General features: G+C 40.8%; 1 protein-coding gene across 1 annotated transcript in view; it reads right to left on the bottom strand.

Moving 5' to 3' along the window:
- The window catches only part of LOC140198395 (contactin-associated protein-like 5), a 1369276-nt gene that overhangs the window by 281873 nt on the left and 1059876 nt on the right, over positions 1–27527 (bottom strand). Inside the window, exon 21 of the mRNA XM_072259488.1 lies at positions 446–579. Within this exon, the coding sequence (XP_072115589.1) occupies positions 446–579 (134 nt within the window). The remainder of the gene's footprint in view (positions 1–445; positions 580–27527) is intronic.

Raw genomic sequence — 27527 nt, 5'->3', positions numbered from 1 at the left:
TCTTCATCTACCTATCACCTCTCTCTAGTGCCCCTCCTCCTTCCCTTTCTCCCATGGTCCACTCTCCTTTCCTATCAGATTTCTTTCTCTTCAGTCCTTTATCACCACTATTTTCACACTTCATCCCTCCTCAACTACCCACCCACCTTCCTGTCACCTGGTTTCACCTATCATCTTTCAGCTAGTTCTCTTTCCCTCCCCCCCCCCCCCCCCCACCTTCTTATTCTGGCTTCTTCCCAATTCTTTTCCAGTCCTGATGAAGGGTCTCAGTCCAAAACATCAACTCTTTATTCCTTTACATAGATGCTGTCTGACCTGCTAAGTCTTCCAGCATTATGTATGTTACTGTGGAATATTAACCGTTTTCTTTGCAGACATTCTGTCTGATCTGCTTAGTTTTCCCAGCGTTTTCTGTTTCACTTTCACTACAAATATCATGCGTTACCTGAATATAGATATCTTTTTCTTCTCGATCGATTTTGACACTGTGGAGCTGGTCATCCGCCCAGTTTCTGGTATTGATGCTAATGAAAACTGGATCTCCACCACCATCCAGTTTGTATCTTATCTGAAAACTCCCTGAAAGGAATAAAAGTTGATTGATTTAAATTGAACAGCTAAAAACTGATTAATGGGACAAATTTAAGTCAAAATTAATTTGCAACATCTGTTTCTATATATGAAAATACCAGACAATTATGTAACAAAGAAAAACTAACATACAAAATGATGAGTGACATTTATGTATTCAGCTAAGTTGTTAATATAAAATAAACCATCATCTTTAATAATGTAAGATATTTTTATATTAGCTGTATGTTTTCATTTGGCATCTTCATGTGCTGTGTATAATAATACTTCACACTAATAAACTACCACTCAATATTAATACATTAGAAAGTAAAATGTCCGACTATTTCAGCACATTTATTACACGTGGATAATAATATAAATCTAACAGTGAGTGTTATTGAATACTCGAGAAAAAGTGGCCTGATAGCTATTCTATGTCTTGTGAAAGTGAAAGTATGATCAGAAAGAATATTTCAAAACACAATATGCTTTCAAGTTCTTTTCAGAAATACTGCAATGCAAAATGATTGGGAATTGGTGTGTTGATTTGAAAATCAAAGCCATCCACATTTGGCCATTTTGCAAAGGTAGACAAAATCATTTTTAACTTCTACTCTCTCAGTCCTGATGAGGAGTTTTGACTCGAAATGTTAACAAAATTCCTTCCTCTACAATGGAGAAGGAATTTCTTCAGTGAGCGGGTAGTGAATTTGTGAAATACATTGCCACAGAAGGCTGTGGAGGGCAAGTCATCAAGTATATTTAAAGTGGATGTTGATAGGTTGTTGATTAGATAAAGGGTATCAAAGTTTACAGCGAGAAGGCAGGAGAATGGGGTTGAGAGGAATCAGCCATGATGAAATGGTAGATCAGACTCAATGGGCTGAATGGCCTAATTCTGCCCCTGTGTCTTATGGCCTTATGTCTGTTGCTCAATCTGCTGAATTTCTCCAGCAGATTGCCTGTTGCTCCAGATTCTAGCATTTTCAGTCTCTTGTGTTTCCAAAATCACATCAGGTTTGGAAAGGCTGTTTCTACTGTTAGTTCTTCATGGACTACACAGTACTGACATATGTTTTTGTCAGAAATACAAGGGTGAGTTTTATTAGGCACAGGTAGTTTGGACTGAGAACTCACTAAATGCAGAAGTGGTGAAAACTGGATCAACTGACACTTGCAAAATTAAACTGGGTAGGGACTTAAGAGAGAACAGTGTAGATGGGCGCTGTGGACAGCACAGACTCATAGAGTTGAGGGGCTGAATCCATCCATTGCTTGATGACTCTTATGAGAATTACTTTCTGGGCTTTGAGGGTAGGATGCAGGAGTGTCCATGCCATGGAGTCATACAGCACAGAATCAGGCCTTAGGCCCAACTCGTCAATGCTAACCAATATGCCCCTCTAAACTAGTCTCATTGCCTATGTTTCACTCATATCCAAACCTTGCCTATCATTCACCTCTCCAAATATCTTCTAAACATTGTCATTGTACCTGCCTCAACTGCTTCCTTTGGCAGTTCAAGTTCAATTGTCAATCAACCACACATATGAATACAGCCAAACAAAAACAGCATTTCTCCGGGGTCAGGGTGCAAAACACTATACCAACAGTCACACACACACCTCAATCCATAAACATATCTTCAATGTGAAGAACATTGCCCCTCAGCTTCCAACTAAATCTTTCCCCTCTCACCTGAACACAATGTCATCTACAAACGATAGTTGTTGATTCTCCATTTCAGAGAAAGAGACTGTGTAAAATCATCCCATCAGTCTTATTCTATAAATCACCCCTCAGTTTCCTATGCTCCTAGCCTGTTCAACCTCCCTACAACTCAGGCCCTCCTTGGGCCTGGCTGCACTACCCTGCTCAGACTAGACACAAACTCAATGGGCAAAATGGTGCTGTAACAACAGCTTTTGGTGCTGTAACAACTGAATCCACTGTCAAAGAAGACCAAATCTCAGGCTACTTCAGTTTATATTCCCCTTTTGAAAACATTATCCAGATGCAAAGAGATACCATTTCTATTTATAGAATGTAGTCTAGCATAGTACAGGCACTTCAGCCCATAATGTTGTGCCAACCTTTTAACCAACTTCACGCTCCTACATAGCTCATAACCCACCATTTTTCTTTCATCATGTGCCTACCTAAGAGTCTCTTATATGTCCCAAATATATTAGCCTTCACCTTCAAACCCTGACAGCACATCCCATGTACTTACCAATTTTTGTGTAAAAGAAACCTCTGACAGCTCCCCTTAATAGACATCCTCTGGTATATGGGGAATAGGCAGAGTGGGCAACCAGCCCTGGGAAGAAAGTGCTGGCTGTCCATTGCATGAATGCCTCTTATAAACTTATATATCCCTACTGAGTCGCCTCTCAACATCTTTCAGTCAAAGGAGAAAAGCCTTAGCTTGTTCAACCTTTCCTCATAAGGCATGCTCTCTAATCCAGTCAACATCCTGGTAAATCTCCCCTGTACCCTCGCTAAGCTTCCACATCCCTCCTATGATGAGCTGACCAAACTGAACATAATAGTCCAAATGTGATCCAAGCAGGGTTTCACAGAATCATGACCCTTGAACTCAGTCCCCGAATAATGAAGGGCATCACACCATGTGTCTTCTTAACCACCCAATCAACTTACAACACAAATTTGAGTGATCTATAGTCTTTGACCCTGAGATCCCTCTGCTCTTCCACACTGTTAAGAATCCTGCTATTAAACATGTTCTCTGTCTTCAAGGTTGACCTTTCACTTTTCTGAACTCCATCTGCCACTTCTCAGCCCACCATTGTATTCGATCAACATCTCACTGTAATCTACGATGACATTCTACACTATCCACAACACCACCAAACTTTGTTTCCAATTTTTTCAGTGTTAATTGTTTCTTGTGTCTTGAAGTAACATCCATGCACCTAGTTATGAAGTAGAAATCGATTAACAATCACTGGTGATAAATATCATTTACTTAGTAGTGGTTGTACACTTGTGAAGTATGGCATCACTGACTTCAATAAAATTGAATTTCTGAATCAGAAATATCGCTGAATTTCTGCAGTTTCTTATATGGTTCCATGAATGGAATTGGATTTGGTATCTGTGATAAAGAGAAATATCGATGAATTTCTGCAGTTTCTTATATGGTTCTGTGAATGGAACTGGATTTGGTATCTGTGATAAAGAGAAATATATTGATGGATTTCTGCAGTTTCTTATATGGTTCTGTGAATGGAACTGGATTTGGTATCTGTGATAAAGAGAAATATATTGATGGATTTCTGCAGTTTCTTATATGGTTCTGTGAATGGAACTGGATTTGGTATCTGTGATAAAGAGAAATATATTGATGGATTTCTGCAGTTTCTTATATGGTTCTGTGAATGGAACTGGATTTGGTATCTGTGATAAAGAGAAATATATTGATGGATTTCTGCAGTTTCTTATATGGTTCTGTGAATGGAACTGGATTTGGTATCTGTGATAAAGAGAAATATATTGATGAATTTCTGCAGTTTCTTATATGGTTCTGTGAATGGAACTGGATTTGGTATCTGTGATAAAGAGAAATATATTGATGGATTTCTGCAGTTTCTTATATGGTTCTGTGAATGGAACTGGATTTGGTATCTGTGATAAAGAGAAATATATTGATGGATTTCTGCAGTTTCTTATATGGTTCTGTGAATGGAACTGGATTTGGTATCTGTGTTAAAGAGAAATATATTGATGGATTTCTGCAGTTTCTTATATGGTTCTGTGAATGGAACTGGATTTGGTATCTGTGTTAAAGAGAAATATATTGATGGATTTCTGCAGTTTCTTATATGGTTCTGTGAATGGAACTGGATTTGGTATCTGTGTTAAAGAGAAATATATTGATGAATTTCTGCAGTTTCTTATATGGTTCTGTGAATGGAACTGGATTTGGTATCTGTGTTAAAGAGAAATATATTGATGGATTTCTGCAGTTTCTTATATGGTTCTGTGAATGGAACTGGATTTGGTATCTGTGTTAAAGAGAAATATATTGATGGATTTCTGCAGTTTCTTATATGGTTCTGTGAATGGAACTGGATTTGGTATCTGTGTTAAAGAGAAATATATTGATGGATTTCTGCAGTTTCTTATATGGTTCTGTGAATGGAACTGGATTTGGTATCTGTGATAAAGAGAAATATATTGATGGATTTCTGCAGTTTCTTATATGGTTCTGTGAATGGAACTGGATTTGGTATCTGTGTTAAAGAGAAATATATTGATGGATTTCTGCAGTTTCTTATATGGTTCTGTGAATGGAACTGGATTTGGTATCTGTGTTAAAGAGAAATATATTGATGGATTTCTGCAGTTTCTTATATGGTTCTGTGAATGGAACTGGATTTGGTATCTGTGTTAAAGAGAAATATATTGATGAATTTCTGCAGTTTCTTATATGGTTCTGTGAATGGAACTGGATTTGGTATCTGTGTTAAAGAGAAATATATTGATGGATTTCTGCAGTTTCTTATATGGTTCTGTGAATGGAACTGGATTTGGTATCTGTGTTAAAGAGAAATATATTGATGGATTTCTGCAGTTTCTTATATGGTTCTGTGAATGGAACTGGATTTGGTATCTGTGTTAAAGAGGGCACAAAAGTGTTTCTGCATCCTTAGACGCTTGTGTAGATATGGCATGACAACAAATACTTCATTTGTTATTTCTATAGATGCAGAGCCGAGAATATCCTGACTGATTGCATCATGCCTTGTATGGAACATCAATGCCCATGAATGAAAGATAGTGGTGGATCACAGGTAGCATCCTCGCACAGCCACAAGAAAACAGCATAAATTATCAAGGACCTCCATCATCCAGGCCATGTTCTTTTCTCTCTACTAACATCGAGCAGGAAGTAGAGGAGCCTTAGGTCCCTCTCCAAATGTTTCAGGAACAGTTATTAGCCTACAACCATCAGACTTCTGAACTGGAGTTAGCTTCACTCACCACAACTCTTAAATGATTTCACAACCTACAGACTATCTTTCAAGGACTTTCAAGCAACACACATCAAAGTTGCTGGTGAACGGAGCAGGCCAGGCAGCATCTCCAGGAAGAGGTACAGTCGACGTTTCAGGCCGAGACCCTTCGTCAGGACTAACTGAAGGAAGAGTTAGTAAGAGATTTGAAAGTGGGAGGGGGAGGGGGAGATCCAAAATGATAGGAGAAGACAGGAGGGGGAGGGATGGAGCCAAGAGCTGGACAGGTGATTGGCAAAGGGGATATGAGAGGATCATGGGACAGGAGGTCCGGGGAGAAAGACAAGGGGTGGGGAACCCAGAGGATGGGCAAGGGGTATAGTCAGAGGGACAGAGGGAGAAAAAGGAGAGTGAGAGAAAGTATGTGTGGATACAAATAAATAACGGATGGGGTACAGGGGGGGTGGGGCATTAGCGGAAGTTAGAGAAGTCGATGTTCATGCCATCGGGTTGGAGGCTACTCAGATGGAATATAAGGTGTTGTTCCTCCAACCTGAGTGTGGCTTCATCTTTACAGTAGAGGAGGCCATGGATAGACATGTCAGAATGGGAATGGGATGTGGAATTAAAATGTGTGGCCACTGGGAGATCCTGCTTTCTTTGGCGGACAGAGCGTAGGTGTTCAGCAAAGCGGTCTCCCAGTCTGCGTTGGGTCTCGCCAATATATAGAAGGCCACATCGGGAGCACCGGACGCAGTATATCAACCCAGCCAACTTACAGGTGAAGTGTCGCCTCACCTGGAAGGACTGTCTGGGGCCCTGAATGGTGGTAAGGGAGGAAGTGTAAGGGCATGTGTAGCACTTGTTCCGCTTACAAGGATAAGTGCCAGGAGGGAGATCAGTGGGGAGGGATGGGGGGGACGAATGGACAAGGAGTTGTGTAGGGAGCGATCCCTGCGGAAAGCAGAGGTGGGGAGGGAAAGATCTGCTTAGTGGTGGGATCCCGTTGGAAGTGGCGGAAGTTACGGAGAATAATATGTTGGACCCGGAGGCTGGTGGGGTGGTAGGTGAGGACCAGGGGAACCCTATTCCTAGTGGGGCGGCAGGAGGATGGAGTGAGAGCAGATGTACGTGAAATGGGGGAGATGCCTTTCAAGGGCTTTACAAGTTTGTTTTTGATTGGTGCCGTTTGTTTAATTTTGAACATTGGTCATCCATCAGTCTTTATTTATGTATAGTTTTTCATCAATTCTATTGTATTCCTTTATTTTCCTGTAAATGCCTGCAAGCAAAAATATCTCAGGGTAACAATTTGCAGGGTCGTGGAGAAATTAGATGGAATAGGACGGCTGTGATTCTTCTGCCAGGATCCAGTTTGGACTTGATCAAAGTTCAAAGTAAATTTATTATCAATGTACATATATGTCACCATATACTATCCTGAGATTCATTTCCTGCGGGCATTCACAGTAAATTCAAAGAATCACAGTAGAGTCGATGAAAAACTGCACACAAAGACAGACAAACAACCAGTGTGCAAAAGACAATAAATAACTACTGAAAATTGAGAACATGAGTCATTGAAAGTGAGTCCATAGATTGTGAAATCAATTCAGCATTGAGGTGAGTGAAGTTATCCACTCTGGTTCTGATGGCTGAGGGGTAATAACTGTTCCTGAATCATGTGGTTTTGGACCTAAGGCTCCTGTAAATCCGTCCTGATGGCAGCAACAAGAAGAGAGCATGGCCTGGATGGTGGGGGTCCTGATGGTCTGAATGGCCTTTTTCACTTTGTTTCTATCAGTTCTGTGATTCAGTGATTCAAAGAAATTACTAACCACCGATCAGGCAGCTGAAGAAATATTACATGTATTTCAAATCACCAGAACTTGCTGGTCGAGTGACAACACTTTGCTGTCTGCCTCACACAAATAGCATCTCCCTTTTCTGTAATTTTTGCTGAATTTGCATATTAATTGCCTATTAAGCTTGTTGTAAGAAGGTAGGGCTCATAATTAATGGTGTAAGTAGTATTTTAATACCATGGTAATTGTTAATATGTTGTTAATTACACTCCTTGTCCATGAAATAGAACAATTTAAAACTGAATTTCTTTCTTATCTGTTCTAAATTGCCATTTGAAGTTTTGATGAATAAACATAAAATTCAAGGTTACTTTCCTTAAGTCATAGGAGCCTGAGAATCTTCACAGAGTTCAGCAATGAACCTGGAGTGTGATCAATTGGAAGACCAGGCACACAAGAACACAGACACATGAAAGTTATGATGTGCAGGAATCCAACCAGCAACATAATGAAGCATTCAACTACAACACAAGCACTTGATGTCACTCATTTTAACCTTAAGAAAATAACCACAAGACATAGGAGCAGAATAAGACCATTCAGTCAGTCAGTCTGCTCCACCATTCCACATGTCCTATTTATTATCTCCTTCAATCCCATTCTCCTGCTTCTCCTCATCATCATTGAACAATCCACTTTGGCTTAAAATATACCTAATGACTCAACCTCCATGGCCATTTCTGGTAATGAATTCCACAGAACTGTCTCTCTTGGGCTGAAGAAATTCCTCTTCATCTTTGTTTTATAGAGATGTCCTTCCATTCTGAGGTTGTGCCCTCTTGTCCTAGACTCACTATTTTTTCATCAACACTTAATACAACAGAAATTGCAGAAACTTAGAAACATCGAAAACCTACAGCACAATACAGGCCATTCAGCCCACAGAGTTGTGCTGAACATGTCCCTACCTTAGAAATTACTAGGCCTACCTACAGCCCTCTATTTTACTAAGCTCCATGAACCTATCAAAAAGTCTCTTAAAAGACCCTATCGTATCCGCCTCCACCACAGTTGCTGGCAGCCCATTCCACGCACTCACCACTCTCTGAGTAATATCTTACCCCTGACATCATCTCTGTACCTACTCCCCAGCACCTTAAACCTCTTGTGGCAACCATTTCAGCCCTTGGAAAAAGCCTCTGACTATCCACATGATCAATGCCTCTCATCAACTTATAAACCTCTGTCAGGTTACCTCTCATCCTCTGTCGCTCCAAGGAGAAAAGGCCGTGTTCATTCAACCTATTCTCATAGGGCATGCTCCCCAATCCAGGCAACATCCTTGCAAATCTCCTCTGCACCCTTTCTATGGCTTCCACATCCTTCCTGTAGTGAGGCGACCAGAACTGAGCGCAGTACTCCAAGTGTGGTCTGACCAGGGTCCTACATTACCTCTCGGCTCCTAAGTTCAATTCCATGATTGATGAAGGCCAATACACCGTACGCCTTCTTAACCACAGAGTCTGTGCAGCTGCTTTGAGTGTCCTATGCACTAGGACCCCAAGATCCCTCTGATCCTCCACACTGCCAAGAGTCTTACCATTAATACTATATTCTGTGATCATATTTGACCTACCAAAATGAACCACTTCACACTTATCTGGGTTGAACTCCATCTGCCACTTCTCAGCCCAATTTTGCACCCTATCAATGTTCCGCTATAGGACCGATAGAAAATGATGCTGGAGAAATTGTAATGGGAGATAAGGAGATGGCGGAGGAAATGAACGAGTATTTTGCATCAGTCTTCACTGAGGAAGACATCAGCAGTATACCGGACACTCAAGGGTGGTAGGGAAGAGAAGTGTGCGCGGTCAGAATTACGGCAGAGAAAGTACTCAGGAAGCTGAATAGGCTAAAGGTAGATAAACCTCCTGGACCATATGGAATGCACCCTCGTGATCTGAAGGAAGTAGCTGTGGAAATTGCGGAGGCATTAGCAATAATCTTTCAAAAGTCGATAGATTCTGGCATGGTTCCAGAGGACTGGAAGATTGCAAATATCATTCTGCTATTTAAGAAGGGGGCAAGGAAGCAAAAAGGAAATTATAGACCTGTTAGCTTGACATCGGTGGTTGGGAAGTTGTTGGACTCGATTGTCAAGGATGAGGTTACAGAGTACCTGGAGACATGTGACAAGATAGACAGAACTCAGCATGGTTTCCTTAAAGGAAAATCCTGCCTGACAACCTATTACAATTTTTTGAGGAAATTACAAAAAGGCTAGACAAGGGAGATGTAGTGGATGTTGTATATTTGGATTTTCAGAAGGCCTTTGACAAAGTGCCACACATGAGGCTACTTAACAAGATAAGAGCCCATGGAATTACGGGACAGTTACGTACATGGATAGGGCATTGGCTGATTGGCAGGAAACAGAGAGTGGGACTAAAGGGTTGGCTGGTTGGCTGCCGGTTACCAGTGGTGTTCCACAGGGGTCCGTGTTGGAGCCGCTTCTTTTTACATTGTACATCAACGATTTAGATTATGGAATAGATGGCTTTGTGGCTAAGTTTGCTGATGATGCAAAGATAGGTGGAGGGGCCGGTAGTGTTGAGGAAACAGCGAGTCTGGAGAGAGACTTGGAAAGATTGGAAGAATGGGCAAAGAAGTGGCAAATGAAATACAATGTTGGAAAATGTATGGGGATTCTCAAGGACGCGCTCATGGAGTGAAGTTACTTCTTGGCTTCGCTCTGTTACCACTTCATTTTATATTCATGAGCACCTTTATTTAATCTACTTTTATCTACACTAAAAGACTCATACAATAGAATTTTTTTTCCTTCTCTTTTGTGTTAGCTTGGATTCTGAATCTTAAAGATATGAGTAAAGAACCAAGTACAAAATCTAAACTTCGAGACCCTAAATCTGCAAAAGATGCCGATGGCGACGGGAAAAGGAAACCTGATCCCAATGATCCCAAACTACCTGAATTAACCTACGAGACAATGATGAATCTGCTCCGTGAACAATCGGAAGAAATACGCCGATATGTCAGAGAAGAAATTAAATCAATTACGGATTGGATTAATGTTCTGGATCAAGCAGTTACATGTCAAAAAAACAAGATTAGCAATTTGGAGGAGGAAGCGCGGAACAGAGATTGAAAAATTGAGAGTTTGGAATTAAAAGTCTTTTCGAAAGACAAACAGCTGGGGAGTCTTAAATTTAAGATTATTGATCTTGAAAATCGATCCAGACGACAGAACTTACGTTTAATTGGTCTTCCTGAGGATGTTGAGAATGGAGATCCTACAATATTCTTTTCTAAATTTTTAAAGGCTGTGTTCAGCTCTGAATTCCCGGATGATCCTCCATTGCTCGCCCGTACTCACCGTATTTCACGCTGAAAACCAGATTCTGAATCTAAACCTAGATCAATAATTATCCGATTTCATTATGTTCATGTTAAAGAGCAATTAATTCGAGTTGCCTGAAAGCAGGGAATGATTAAATTTCAAGATCATCAGTTCAGCTTGTTTGAAGATTTCAGTCCCAAAGTGATGAGAGCACGATTGGCTTTTGAACCTCTGATGTCGGAATGCTACCAAAAAGGTCTCAACCAGTGTTATTGTATCCTGCGTGTTTAAGAATTTCTCCACCGAACACTCAGTGATGCTTCTTCGATTCTACAAGTGCTGCTCGAAGTTTCTTGGATGAACTTGAATCAGATGCCACAGTTAAATTTTTGCTCGATTCATGCAATATTGGGTTTCGATTCTTCCGTTTTTTTTCCAACCTATAATTCATTTATGAAGATTGACCTTTATAAGTTTAAGTTTCTGGTTTTGATTGGTAGTGTTGGTATTTTTTTCGTATTTTACCAAAATTTTTCTTTATTGGCGGATTCATTCTTTTTTCTTTTCTTTTTAATTTCTGAATTTATAAGTTTGTGATTTCCGAAATAGTTCCTATCAGTCGGATTTTTAAATCTCTTACTTTATAAGGGGGAATATTAAGTTTTTTTTGTATAATCATCATGGCGTTTTGTCTTCTTCTTCCCACAATACCTTTTTTTTATTATTCCGCCTTTTTTGGGGGTTCTTTTTCCCATAATACTTTTCTTTTTCCGGATGTCCTATTTTTTCATTTAACTATCGCACTCTCCCTTAGAAATATTCAGTATTCAATATTTAATAACATGTACCGGTATCTTTTTTTTCTATTATTGTTTCAGAAAATATAATACATAGGTTTTTTTTTTACTGTATTTGTTAAATTTTTGACTTGTCATAGCGTAGTTTTTTTTCTTTTGTTTCAGATCTTTGGTGCTCTTCTTAACAACATCTATTTTGTGAGCTGCCTTCTTGAGAAATGGGGGTAGATTAGTGTTAGTGCTTCAGGATACTCTCTCTGACTCGAATTTTGATAATTACTGGTTTACTTTTTAACAGAAAAGTTGTTATGGTTAATGTTTATGCCCCAAATGTCAATTATCCAGAATTTTTAAATCAATTATTTACCTTTTTTCCTAATCTAAATGATCATATGTTGATAATGGGTGGTGATTTTAATTGTTGTTTAAATCCTTCGATGAATAAATCTAAATCTACTCAGGCTTTGTGGGGATGGAACTGGACTCTCTCACAGTGGTGTCTGAAAAGAGGATGCTGTCTAAGTTGCATGCCATCTTGGTCAATGTCTCCCATCCATTACATAATGTACTGGGTGGGCATGGGAGAACATTCAGCCAGAGACTCATTCCTCCAAGATGCAGCACAGAGCGTCATAGGAAGTCATTCCTGCCTGTGGCCATCAAACTTTACAACTCCTCCCTTGGAGTGTCGGACACCCTGTGCTGATAGGCTGGTCCTGGACTTATTTCATAATTTACTGGCATAATTTTACATATTACTATTTAACTATTTATGGTTCTATTACTATTTATTATTTATGGTGCAACTGTAATGAAAACCAATTTCCCCCTGGGATCAATAAAGTATGACTACGACTATGACTATGTCTTTACCAAGCAACTCGGCTACTCTTATCAACTCGTTCCTGATCGATTCGGGAATTTCAGAGATCTGGAGATTTCTACATCCTCAGGGTAAAAAATTTTCATTCTTCTCACACGTACATCATACTTATTGACTATTTTTTATAGACTCTCATTTAATTAATTCTGTGATTGATTGTAACTATGACATTATTGCTATTTCTGATCATGCACATTTGAATCTCTCTATCAAGTTAACGGATATACCCTCTAATGCTAGACAATTGCATTTTAATTCTACTTTGCTTCAAGATTTGGATTTTGTAAAATTTATTAGAGATCAGATTGATTTCTTTTTTTTAACTAATGATACGGATCAAATTTCCAGTGGAGTTATATGGGATATGTTTAAAGCATATATTCATGGTCAGATTATTTCTTACTCTGCTGGATTGAAAAATTGTATTAAGAATGAAATACTTCTGTTGATTGATAAGATCAAAGATATTGATAAGAAATATGTCATTGCTCCCAATGAGGAGCTTTACAAGTACAGAGTCGAACTTCAAATGGAGCATAGTTTAATCTTAACATCGTCAATTGAAAACCAACTAATGAAAACAAGAGCTGAGTTTTATATGCACAGTGATAAATCGGGTAAATTATTAGCTAATCAATTAAAAATAGCTCCAGTGAAACATCAAATTACTAAAATTCGTAAATCTGATCACACTCTGACAGCCGATCATTCTTTTCAAGAGTTTTATACACCTTTATATAGTCAGAATTTCCTCAAGATCTCAATGAGATGTATGACTTTTTAAGGAAATTGAACTTTCCGAAATTGACGTCCGAAGAACGTTTAAAATTAGAAATACCTATTACGGATGAAGAAATTAAGAGTGCTATTTCTTCAATGAATTCTGGTAAATCACCTGATCCAAATGGTTATACAGTAGAATTTTTTAAGTCTTTTTCTTCCATTCTTTCTCCTTGGTTTTGCAGAATTTTTAAAGATGCAATTAGTACAGGCAAATTACCACAATCATTTTATGGAGCCTCTATTGCCCTAATTTAAAAAAAAATATGGATTCCTCTGATTGTGCATCATATAGACAGATATCCTTGCTGAATGTAGGTTCTAAGATTTTTCCTAAAATATTAGCATCTCGGTTAGAAAAGGTATTACCTCAAATTATTTCTGAGGATCAAACTGGATTTATTAAAAATCATTATTCATCTTTTAATATTAGGAGATTATTGAATATTGTTTATACTCCTTCACTTACAACTCCAGAATGTGTCATTTCATTAGATACTTTGATATCAGAGTTGAATGGACATATTTATTCAGTACGCTTGAGAAGTTTAACTTCAGTCCGATATTTATATCTTGGATTAAATTGATATATCATACTCTTCTAGCTTTGGTTTTTACTAATAATCAAAGATCTCCCTTTTTTCGACTATTTCGTGGTACTAGACAGGGTTGTCCTTTAAGTCCTTTATTACTTGATATTGCTTTGGAACCTCTAGCAATTGCTATCCGAGATTCACCAAATATTTTAGGTATTACTCGTGGGAATGAGAGACATAAGCTATCATTATATTTCGTTGCTTCAGGTGTGATAGAACAGGAGGGGCAAGAGGTGGAGGTGTTGCATTGCTTGTCAGAGAAAATATAACGGTGGTGGTCTGGTAGGATAGATTAGTGGACTCACCTAGGGAGGCTATTTGGGTGGAATTGAGGAATAAGAAAGGTGCTGTGATGCTTATAGGGGTGTATTATAGACCACCTAATGGGGACCGAGAACTGGAGGAGCAAATTTGTAAGGAGATACCAGATATTTGTACTAAGCACAAGGTTGTGATTGTTGGAGATTTTAATTTTCCCCATATAGACTGGGGCTATAGAAAGGCTGGATGGTTTGGAGTTTGTCAAATGTGTGCAAGATAGTTTTTTGGAGCAATACACAGACGTACCAACTAGAGAAGAAGCAGTGTTGGATCTCCTGTTAGGGAATGAGATAAGTCAGGTGATGGACGTATGTGTTGGGGAGCACTTCGGGTCCAGTGATCACAATATCATTAGTTTCAATATAATTATGGAGAAAGTTAGGACTGGACCTAGGATTGAGATTTTTTGATTGGAGAAAGGCTAACGTTGAGGAGATGCGAAAGGATTTAGAGGGAGTGGATTGGGTCAATTTGTTTTATGGGAAGGATGTAATAGAGAAATAGAGGTCATTTAAAGGTGAAATTTTGAGGGTGAAGGATCTCTATGTTCCTGTTAGGTTGAAAGGAAAGGTTAGAAGTTTGAGAGAGCCATGGTTTTCAGGGGATAATGGAAACTTGGTTCGGAAAAAGAGAGGGATCTTCAAAAAAATATAGGCAGCTTGGAGTTAATGAGGTGCTCGAGGAACATAAAGAATGTAAAAAGAATCTTAAGAAAGATATTAGAATAGCTAAAAGAAGATATGAGGCTGCTTTGGCAAGTAAGGTGAAAATAAATCCAAAGGAGTTCTACAGTTATGTTAATATCAAAAGGATAGTGAGGAATAAAACTGGTCCCTTAGGGAGTCAGAGTGGACGGCTATGTGCAGAGCCAAAAGAGATGGGGGAGATTTTCAACAATTTCTTTTCTTCGGTATTCCCTAAGGAGAAGGATATTGAATTGTGTAAGGTAAAGGAAACAAGAAGGGTAGTTATGGAAAGTATGTTGATTAAAGAAGAGGAAGTACTGGTGCTTTTAAGGAATATAAAAGTGGATAAGTCTCCGGGTCCGGACAAGATATTCCCTAGGACCTTGAGGGAAGTTAGTGTGGAAATAGCAGGGGCTCTGACAGAAATATTTCAAATGTCATTAGAAACGGGGATGGTGCCGGAGGATTGGCGTATTACTCATGTTGTTCCATTGTTTAAAAAGGGTTACAAGAGTAAACCTAGCAATTATCGGCCTGTGAGTTTTACGTCAGTGGTGGGTAAATTGATGGAAAGTATTCTTAGAGATGGTATATATAATTATCTGGATAGACAGGGTCTGATTAAGAACAGTCAACATGGACTTGTGCGTGGAAGGTCATATTTGATAAACCTTATTGAATTTTTTGATGAGGTTACTAAGAAAGTTGACGAGGGTAAAGTGATAGATGTTGCCTATATGGACTTCAGTAAGGCCTTTGACAAGGATCCACACAGAAGGTTAGTTAGGAAGGTTCAATCGTTAGGCCTTAATATGGGAGTAGTAAAATGGATTCAGCAGTGGCTGGATGGGAGACGCCAGAGTGTAGTGGTGGATAACTGTGTGTCAGATTGGAGGAGGGTGTGTAACGGTGTGCCTCAGGGATCTGTACTAGGTCCAATGTTGTTCGTCATATATATTAATGATCTGGATGATGGGTTGGTAAATTGGATTAGTAAGTATGCAGATGATACTAAGATAGGTGGAGTTGTGGATAATGAAGTAGGTTTTCAAAGCTTGCAGAGAGATTTAGGCCATTTAGAAGAGTGGGCTGATAGATGGCAGATGGAGTTTAATGCTGAAAAATGTGAGGTGCTACATTTTGGTAGGACTAATCAAAATAGGACATACGTGGTAAATGGTAGGGCATTGAAGAATGCCGTCGAACAGAGAGATCTAGGAATAATGGTGCATAGTTCCCTGAAGGTGGAATCTCTTGTGGATAGGGTGGTGAAGAAAGCTTTTGGATTGCTGGCCTTTATTAATCAGAGCATTGAGTATAGGAGTTGGGATGCAATGTTGAAATTGTACAAGGCATTGGTAAGGCAAAATTTGGAGTACTGTGTACAGTTCTGGTCACCAAGTTATAGGAAAGATGTCAATAAAATTGAGAGAGTACAGAGGAGGTTTACAAAAATGTTGCCTGGGTTTCATCTCCTAAGTTACAGAGAAAGGTTGAACAAGTTAGGTCTTTATTCTTTGGAGCATAGAAGGTTAAGGGGGGACCTGATAGAGGTGTTTAAAATTATGAGGGGGATTGATAGAGTTGACATGGATAGGCTTTTTCCATTGAGAATGGGGGAGATTCAAACAAGAGGACATGAGTTGAGAGTTAAAGGGCAAAAGTTTAGGGTTAACATGAGGGGGAACTTCTTTACTCAGAGAGTGGTAGCTGTGTGGAACAAGCTTCCAGCAGAAGTGGTTGAGGCAGGTTCGATGTTGTCATTTAAAGTTAAATTGGATAGATATATGGACAGGAAAGGAATGGAGGGTTATGGGCTGAGTGCAGGTCAGTGGGACTAGATGAGAGTAAGAGTTCGGCACGGTCTAGAAGGGCCGAGATGGCCTGTTTCCATGCTGTAATTGTTATATGGTTATATGCTGATAATTTATTACTATATATTTCTGACCCAGAGAAATCCATTTCTGCAATCTTATCTTTGTTGGTCAAGTTTAGCAAATTTTCTGGCTACAAAGTGAATCTTAATAAGAGTGAACTTTTTCCATTGAACATGCAGGTTCCAAATTATAAATCCATACCATTTAGATTGGTTACTGATTATTTTACTTATTTAGGAGTAAAAATCACCAAGAAGCATAAGGATTTATTTAAGGCTATTTTTTTTCCTTTATTTGATCAGAATAAATATTTGTTTACCAAATGGTCACCAATGACGTTGTCTTTAGTTGGTCGGATCAACGCCGTCAAGATAATGATTTTACCTAAGTTTCTATATTTATTTCAAGCATTGCCTATCTTTGTTCCAAAATCCTTTTTTGATAATGTGATTCAAAAAATTCTTCATATATATGGCAGAATAAGAATCCTAGACAGGGTAAAAGATACTTACAGAAGCCCAAAAGGGAGGGCAGTTTAGCTTTGCCGAACTTTAGACTTTATTATCGGGCAATTAATATTCATTACTTGAAATTTTGGACATGCAATTGGGATACAGTTTCAAGTCCACAATGGGTTAATCTTGAATGTAAATCAGTTTCAGGGTTTTCATTAGGTTCTATTTTAGGGTCTCCGTTTCCTTTTTAATTTTCTAAAGTAAACAAACATATGGATAACCCAATAGTTTAAGATACTCTTCGAATATGGTTTCAGTTTCAAAAATTTTTTGGATTGAATCAATTTATTTTAGCAAGCCCTATTCTACTTACTTTTCTTTTTCAACCCTCTTTATTGGATCAAGACTATCTAGTCTGGAAAACTAAAAGTATAATATGTTTTTCTGATTTATTTTTAGATAATTGTTTCATGTCTTTTGAACAATTATCTAATAAATATAATTTACCTAGATCCCATTTTTTTTTAGATACTTACAGATTAGAAACTTTTTAAATACTGTCCTTAGTACCTTTCAGATTTCAAACTCATCGGATATAATGGAAATAATTTTAGATTTAAATTCTTTGCAGAAAGGTTCAATTGCAATTATTTATAATATGATCATGAAAATAAATCCAGATGTATTGAATTCAATAAAGAATGATTGGGAAAGGGAACTTAAGCTTACTTTACCTATTGAGAAATGGCAAAAAAATTCTTCAATTAGTTAGTTCTTCTTCTATATGTGCTAAGCATGCGTTGATACAGTTTAAAGTAGTACACAGAGCTCATATGTCCAAGCATAAATTAGCTCGCTATTACTCTCATATAAATCCTGTATGTGACAAATGTCATTCTGAGACAGCTTCGTTAATTCTCATGTTTTGGTCATGCCCTTTGCTGAAGAAATGCTGGGATGATATCTTTGATATTATTTCAACTGTTTTGAATATTGATTTACAACCCCATCCTATTACTGCAATCTTTGGTTTACCAGTGATAGAACAACATCATCTGATTCCCTCAGCTTGTCGGATGATTGCTTTAGTTACACTAAAGGCTAGAAGATTGAATTGGAAAGAGATTAATCCTCCAACTACATATCAATGGTTTTCACAAACTATGTCTTGTTTAAATTTAGAAAAAATTAGAAGCATCATTTACGACCCTTCTGGTAGATTTGAAGAGATTTGGAGACCGTTTATTCAATACTTTCATATGATGTAATTTGACCCTTTCCAATTCTACCTTGTTATTCTATATATGGGGAGAGGAGCAGAGTTAACGACATTAATGGTCTTATCTGAGGTGTCATGATACCCCATCGTTTTCTTTCTGTTAGTTTAGTTTTTCTTTAGTTGGTTTAGATTTTTTTTCTTTTTTGTGGGAATTTTTTTTTCTTTTTTCTTTTTTCATGATATTTTTTCCATTTTTATCTTATATTCCATATATTAGAGCTGTACTTTTTGAGATTTTGGGAGGCTCATGAATTATGTGTCTATTGAGGTTATATTTGTTTAACCTATCTTTTCAGTAATGTAATTCCAATTTCTCTATCTATTTTTCTGTAATGTATATGATGCTGAAACTAATAAAAAGATTGAAAAAGAAAAAGGGAAGTGTATGGTTATGCACTTTGGCAGAAGAAATAAACGGGCAGACTATTATTTAAATGGAGAGAGAATTCAAAGTTCTGAGATGTGACGGGACTTGGGAGTCCTCGTGCAGGATACCCTTAAGGTTAACCTCCAGGTTGAGTCGGTGGTGAAGAAGGCAAATGCAACGTTGGCATTCATTTCTAGAGGAATAGAGTATAGGAGCAGGGATGTGATGTTGAGGCACTGGTAAAACCTCACTTGGAGTACTGTGGGCAGTTTTGGTCCCCTTATTTAAGAAAGGATGTGCTGACATTGGAGAGGGTACAGAGAAGATCACTAGAATGATTCCGGGAATGAGAGGGTTAACATATGAGGAATGTTTGTCCGCTCTTAGACTGTATTCCTTGGAGTTTAAAAGAATGAGGGGGGACCTTATAGAAACATTTCAGATGTTGAAAGGCATGGACTAAGTGGATATGGCAAAGTTGTTTCCCATGATGGGGGAGTCTGGTACGAGAGAGCATGACTTAAGGATTGAAGGGCGCCCATTCAGAACAGAGATGTGCAGAAATTTTTTTAGCCAGAGGGTGGTGAATCTATGGAATTCGTTTCCACAGTAGCAGTGGAGGCCAAGTCATTGGGTGTATTTAAGGCAGAGATTGATAGGTATCTGATTAGCCAGAGCATCAAAGGTTATGGTAAGAAGGCGGGGGAGTGGGACTAAATGGGAGAACGGATCAGATGATAAAATGGCGGAGCAGACTCGAATAGCCAACTTCTGCTCCTTTGTCTTATGGTCTTATGGTCTATAACTTCTGACAGCCCTCCACAATATCCACAACACCTCTAACCTTTGTGTCATCAGCAAACTTACTCACCCATCCCTCCACTTCCTCATCCAGGTCATTTACACAAAAATCAAGAAGAGTAAGAGTCCCAGAACAGATCCCTGAGGCACACCACTGGTGACTGACCTCCATGCAGAATATGACTCGTCTACAACCACTCTTTGCCTTCTGTGGGCAAGCCAGTTCTGGATCCACAAAGCAACGTCCCCTTGGATCCCATGCCTCCTTACTTTCTCAATAAGTCTTGCATGGGGTACCTCATCAAATGCCTTGCTGAAATCCATATACACTATATCTACTGCTCTTGCTTCATCAATGTGTTTAGTCACATCCTCAAAAAATTCAATCAGGCTCATAGGGCATGACCAGCCCTTGACAAAGCCATGCTGACTACTCCTAATCATATTATACCTCTCCAAATGTTTATGAATCCTGCCTCTCATGATCTTCTCCAACAACTTACTAACCATTGAAGTAGGACTCACTGGTCTATAATTTCCTGGGCTGTCTCTACTCCCTTTCTTGAATAAAAGAACAACATCCGCAACCTTCCAATCCTCCGGAACCTCTCCCATCCCCATTGATAATGCAAGGATCATCGCCAGAGGCTCAGTAATCTCTTTCCACACTCAACAGGTCAGGCAGCATGTGTGGAATGAGAAACAGATCTTTTATTAGAAAGGGAAAAGTAAAACAAAACCAGGTTCTATCTCACAACTGCTATTAATCGGAATCAGGTTTATTATCACCGGCATGTGACATGAAATTTGTTAACTTAGCAGCAGTTCAATGCAATACATAATCTAGCAGAGAAAAAATAATAATAATAAGTAAAATAATAATAAATAAACAAGTAAATCAATTACATGTATTGAATAGATTTTTAAAAATGTGCAAAAAACGGAAATACTGTGTATGAAAAAAGTAAGGTAGCGTCCGAAGGTTCAATGTCCATTTAGGAATCGGATGGCAGAGGGGAAGAAGCTGTTCCTGAATCACTGAGTGTGTGCCTTCAGGCTTCTGTATCTCCTACCTGATGGTAACAGTGAACAAAGGGCATGCCCTGGGTGTTGGAGGTCCTTTATAATGGACACTGCCTTTCAGAGACACTGCTCCCAGAAGATTTCCTGGGTACTTTGTAGGCTAGTACAGAAGATGGGTCTGACTAGATTTACAACCCTCTGCAGCTTCTTTCGGTCCTGTGCAGTAACACCCCCATACCAGACAGTGATGCAGCCTGTCAGAATGCTCTCCACGGTACATTTATAGAAGTTTTTGTTGACATGCCAAATCCCTTCAAACTCCTAATGAAGTATAGCCGTTCTCTTGCCTTCTTTATAACTACATCAATATGTTGGAACCAGGTTAGATCCTCAGAGATCTTGACACCCAGGAATTTGAAACTGCTTACTCTCTCCACTTCGGACCACTCTATGAAGATTGATATGTGTTCCTTCATCTTACTCTTCCTGAAGTCCACAATAGCTCTTTCGTCTTACTGACGTTGAGTGCCCAGTTGATGTTGTGGTATCACTCCACTAGTTGGCATATCTCACTCCTGTATGCCCTCTCGTCACCACCTGAGATTCTACCAACAATGGTTGTATCATCAGAAAATTTATAGATGGTATTTGAGCTATGCCTAGCCACACAGTCATGTAGAACCATAGAACATTACAGCACAGAAGTAGGCCTTTTGGCCCTTCTTGGCTGTGCTGAACCATTTTTCTGCCTAGTCCCACTGACCTGCACCTGGACCATATCCCTCCATACACTTCTCATCCATATACCTGTCCAAGTTTTTATTAAATGTTAAAAGTCAGCCCATATTTACCACTTCATCTGGCAGCACATTCCACACTCCCACCACTCTCTGTGTGAAGAAGCCCCCCCCACCCCCCAATGTTCCATTTAAACTTTTCCTTCTTCACCCTTAACCCATGTCCGCCGTTTTTTTTTTCTCCCATAACCTTAGTGGAAAAAGCCTGCTTGCACTCACTCTATCTATATCCATCATAATTTTATATACCTCTATCAAATCTCCCCTCATTCTTCTACACTCCAGGGAATAAAGTCCTAACCTATTCAACCTTTCTCTGTAACTCACTTTTTCAAGTCCCGGCAACATCCTTGTAAACCTTCTCTGCACTCTTTCAACCTTATTAATATTCTTCCTGTAATTTGGTGACCAAAACTGTACACAATACTCCAAATTCGGCCTCACCAATGCCTTATACAACCTCACCATAACATTCCAATTCTTATACCAATACTTTGATTTATGAAGGTCAATGAACCAAAAGCTCTCTTTACAACCCTATCTACCTGTGACGCCACTTTTAGGGAATTTTGTATCTGTATTCCCAGATCCCTCTGTTCCACTGCACTCCTCAGTGCCTTACCATTAACCCTGTATGTTCTACCTTGGTTTGTCCTTCCAAAGTGCAATACCTCACACTTGTCTGTATTAAACTCCATCTGCCATTTTTCAGCCCATTTTTCCAGCTGGTCCAAATCCCTCTGCAAGCTTTGAAAACCTTCCTCACTGTCCACTACACCTCCAATCTTTGTATCATCAGCAAATTTATTGATCCAATTTACCACATTATCATCCAGATCATTGATATAGATGACAAATAACAATGGACCCAGCACTGATCCCTGTGGCACACCACTAGTCACAGGCCTCAACTTAGAGAAGCAATCCCCAACTACCACTCACTGGCTTCTTCCACTGAGCCAATGTCTAATCCAATTTACTACCTCTCCATGTATACCTAGCCACTGAATCTTCCTAACTAACCTCCCATGCGGGACCTTGTCAAAGGCCTTACTGAAGACCATGTAGACAGCATCCACTGCCTTCCCTTCATCCACTTTCCAAGTAACCTCCTCGAAAAACTACCATGCACAAAGCCATGCAACACACATCAAGGTTGCTGGTGAACGCAGCAGGCCAGGCAACATCTGTAGGAAGAGGTACAGTCGACGTTTCAGGCCGAGACCCTTCCCATGTTGACTATCCCTAATAAGTCTCTGTGTCATGGTCCGGTCCGTGAAGTCCGTGTTCCGGTTCACGGTCCGGTCCTTAGGTCTTAATCCAGGGTTTCTGGTTTCCCCAGTTTCTGTTGTAGGCACATGATTCTCATTTTGGGGCTGAGACATAAATACCTCTGCAAACCAGGGATTCCCGGCTGGACTGTCCTGTTCCCCTCCCGGTCTTTTTCCCCCTCGCCTGACTCCCTGCCTGGATACCTCGCCTGACTTTCTGTCTACACACCTAGCCTGGATACCCCGACTGTATACCCTGCCTGTATTGCTGAAGTCTTACTGCCAGAGCAAGACAGGAGCCTTGTTAGGTTAAGATAAGGAACTGTCTTTCGTTGTGTGGATTTGTCTGTCTGTGTCCACGCTAGGTAGGTCCAGCTGTTTGCCGCTACATAGTGTTGAGACCTGCTTCTGTGTCCTCGCCTTTGCTAGGTGGGTCCGGCCATTTGCCACCACCTTGTGTTGGGATCTGTCTCTTCATATTCAGAGTTCTGTGCATGAGTCCCGGCCCTATGTCCTGTTCCCAAGGAGGGGTCCTGGTTCTGTGTTCCGTGTTCCCATCTCTTCTAGTCCAAGGCTCCGTGCTCCTGAAGGCCCTCATCCAGTCCATGCCTGGTCCAGTCCTATCCGAGTCCTGTCCCTACCCAGGAGTTCCTCACCCAAGCCATGTCCAGTCCTGTAGCCTTGTCTTGTCCTCGCCTCCGTGGGGTAAGTCAGGCCGGTCTGCCATTGCCCTGCAGGGAGACCTGTCTTGTTTTGTCTTGTCTTGTCTTTGCCTCTGTTGGATAAGTCCGGCCGTTCTGCCATTACCCGACCGATGGTCCTGTCCCATCTTGGTGTGGAAATGAAGTTGAGTCCCGGCTTGTCTAAGTATAAGTCCCTGTTCTATGTTTATGTACTGTCCTGTCTCATGTTGGTGTTGTGTTGAAGATGAGTCCCGGCTTTTCGAAGGATAAGTCCTGGCTCCATGTTGCTATACAGTTCCCAGTCTGTCTCTGAGCTCCAGCCTCTGCGTTATCAGCCTCAAGCCTCAAGCCTCAAGCCTCAAGACCCCAGCCTCAAGCCGCAATATCTAGACTCCAAGCCTCAAGACTCCAAGCCTGTCTCTGAGCCTCAGGACCCCAAGCCTGTCTCCAGGCCTCGAGCCTCAAGACCCCAAGCCTGTCTCCAGGCCTCGAGCCTCAAGACCCCAAGCCTGTCTCCAGGCCTCGAGCCTCAAGACCCCAAGCCTGTCTCCAGGCCTCGAGCCTCAAGACCCCAAGCCTGTCTCCAGACCTCGAGCCTCAAGACCCCAAGCCTGTCTCCAGGCCTCGAGCCTCAGGACCCCAAGCCTGTCTCCAAGCCTCAAGCCTCAAGATCCCAGCCTCCAGTCTTGCAGTCATGTCACATCCTTGCCTGGTTCTGGGGCCCGAGCCTGAGGCAAGTCCCAGTTTCTGGGTTCTTGTCCAGTCTCTGGCTCGGGGTTCAAGCCCAGGCTCCTAGTTCATAGTTCCTTGTCCGAGTTCCCTGCCTAGTCCATATCCTAGCCCAAGTCTGCATTTTTGTCCCTGGTCCTTGTCTGTATCCTGTTACATCCCTACTCTAGTTCAGTCCTGTTCCTTGAACTTCAGTGTCTGTGTCTTGCATTTGGGTCCGCCATCAACATTATGACACTCTGTCTGTCCAAATACTTGTAGATCCTATCTCTTAGTACTCCTTCTAATAATATACCTACTACCAATGTCAAACTTACCGGCCTATAATTTCCCAGATTACTTTTAGAGCCTTTTTAAAATAACGGAACAACATGAGCTATCCTCTAATCCTCCGGCACCTCACCCATAGATCCCGACATTTTAAATATATCTGCCAGGGTCCCTGCAATTTCAAACACTAGTCTCCTTCAAGGTCCGAGGGAATACGCTGTCAGGTCCTGAGGATTTATCTACTCTGATTTGTCTCAAGTTAGCAAGCACCTCCTCCTCCTCAATCTGTATAGGTTCCATAACCTCACTATTGTTTGCCTTATTTCCATTGACTCCGTGCCAGTTTCCTGGAGACGCAAAAAACCCATTTAGGATCTCCCCCATTTCTTTTGGTTCCATACATACCTGACCACTCTGATCTTCAAGAGGGCCAATTTTATCCCTTACTAAATTGTCCTGTGTTAAATAGACGGGTTGCCGGGCATTGTGGCTCATTGGACCAGAAGGGCCTGTTCCACGCTGTATCTTTAAATAAACTAAAATAAATAAAATGACCACAGGCTACAGAAACCAGACACAAATTAAAACAATTGTTTAACATAATCATGTATTTGAAAAAGATTCGTATTTAGTAAATGTGAATGGTTAAATATCCATGCAAAATGTGAATCATTTTCTGATGTTAGATGAGTGTGGATTGCACAAGCACATGTTTATTGCAAACTTTATATTTTCTTTCAGAATTTAAAAAAAGCGATCAATTCAATGCAAAAGAAGGGCTTGCATTTGTAAAGCATCTATCAAATTCCTCAGACTTTACAGCTGATTAATTATTTTTGAGACATTGTAGGTAGCACAGTGATGAATTTGTACACAGTAAACACTTATTAATACTGAGGTAATATTTTAAGGGCTCTGTTGGTCAAGGTCGACCATAATGTTAATTCATAGCTGTCATAAGCAAGCAATTAAATATGATTCGGAGAGCAAGGTATTGCCCAAGCAGCAACCTCCTTCTCTCCAATCAGCTGATGAGTCAAAAGGAATGGCAGAGACTGATACAGCAGAGTTCCAGGAGTTGCCAGTCAATGTTGAATTCAACATAGGACTGCCTTAAGGACTTCAGATCCCAATTTTTCTCACAAAGCCTCTCCCATGAGGGGGTATAGCCAAGAGACAGTGGAGGTTTGAGATCAGACTTTTCCTTCTCCACAGATAAGCTGCCAACCACAGCTGATGAACCCCATTATACAAAGTGACTGGCTTTAAAGTGCCAGTAACCCACATCTCATCCTTCTCCTGTCAGTAAAAGTGGCTCTACTAAGCTTAGTAGCTAGGCCACACATTAAGGCCAGGAGTTGGACTTTGTTGTCGGAGGTTGTTTCAGACACACGCCATTGGGAGGATTTAATAGGTAGTAGGAGCTTACCTTACTCAACTAGTCCCTCTCACACCACTGGCTGAAACAACTTTAAGGAACAGCGAGGTAATAAAATCTGAATTATTTGTCTTGGCGATGCTGCGGGAGGAGGGATAGATATTATCCAGAACACCAGGAATCTCTATCCTAATGTCTTGGAACATTATGGCTACATGCAAGTGGTAACCTGTCTAAATGACTATCACTGAATAGCACTGATATCCAGTGACGAAGTATTTTGAGAGGCTAGTGTTGAAACATATCAGCTCCTGTCTGAGTGGTGACTTCAATCCACTCCAATTCGCCTACCAAAGCAACAGCTCTTCAGCGGATGCCATCTTGTTGGCTCTTCACACAGCCCTGGAACATCTGGACAGCAATGATGCATACTGTATATCAGGATGCTCTTTATCATTACAGCTCAGCATTTAATACCATCATCCCCTCTAAACCAATCAGCAAACTCCGAGACCTGGGCCTCAATACCCTCTTGAGTTAGTCAAATATCAGCCAATATAATCAAGGTTTGCTCTAGGGGTGCGGCCTGTCGGGGAGTGGCCTTATCAAGGGAAGTACCTTGTGAGAAAAGTGCGAGTCTTTGTCTCGAGAGTCTTCGGCGAGGAGGCTGAGGGAGGAGACTACGCCACAGTTGGAGAGAGTGAGAACTGGTGAAGAAATGACAGGTCAACTGATTCAGTGTGCTGCTTGCATGATGTGGGAGGTCGGGGACACAGATGGTTCCTCTGGCTGCTACAACTGTGAAAAGTGTGTCCAGGTTCAGCTCCTGAAGGACCGTGTTTTCCTCAGGTTCATCTGGGAAAGCAAGATTTTTCTGGACAGGACCTGCAGCAAGATCGTTACACCGAAGATACCGGAAGACGGGGGGGGGGGCAGGGGGGGGCGCGACGATGAGGAAGGGATGGATGCTTGGAGTACAGGAGACCACGGGGGATGTGCCTCTTGAAAACAGGTTCACCCTCTTGGGAGCTGTTGGGACAGAAGACAGTGCCAGTCTGAGAGGCGGATGGGTCTGCGAGTCAAAAATTGGTGCTGAAATAAAGCCGAGGATACAGACATAAGGCAGAGGCATGGTAGTAGGGGACTCCATAGTGAGAGGTACAGAAAGGGGTTTCTGTAGCATTTAAGGATGCTGTGTTGCCTCCCTGGTGCCAGGATCCAGGACATCACGGACCAATTGCAGGGCGTCCTCAAGGGAGAAGGTGATCAGCTGGAGGTGGTGGTGCATGTCGGCACAAATGACGCTGGGAAGAAGATGAGAGACATTTTGCAGCGTGACTTCAGAGAACTCGGAGTAAGGCTGAAAAGCAGGACTCCAGGATGGTTATCTCGGGTTTGCTTCCAGTTCCTTGTGCTGGAGAGGACATGAACAGGGAGATAGGGGATCTGAACGTCTGGCTGAGGAGCTGGTGCAGGGAGCAGGGATTTAGGTTCTTGGACACCGGGATCTGTTTTGGGGTAAGGATGAATTGTACAGGAGGGACGGGTTGCACCTTAACAGACGGGGGACCAGTGTTCTGGCAGGCAGGTTTGCCACTGCCACACGGGTGTGTTTAAACTAAGTAGTGGGGTGGGGGGGAGAGGGGATGAACAGAAATATAAAAATGGAGTTAACGAGAATGAGAGAATAAGAAAAGTTAAGGAAGACAACAGAATTAAAGGGGCAGAAAGATCAGGAAGGGATTGGAGAGTATGGGCAAGTGCAATAGGAATCGATGTGAAAGGTGAGGGGAGTAAAAGTATTACTTCAAAAGGA

Source organism: Mobula birostris, chromosome 5 (assembly GCF_030028105.1).
Source record: "Mobula birostris isolate sMobBir1 chromosome 5, sMobBir1.hap1, whole genome shotgun sequence".
Classification (NCBI taxonomy): Eukaryota; Metazoa; Chordata; class Chondrichthyes; order Myliobatiformes; family Myliobatidae; genus Mobula; species Mobula birostris.
Note: the sequence above shows the minus strand (reverse complement) of the source record. Positions and strands in the feature narration are given on the sequence as shown.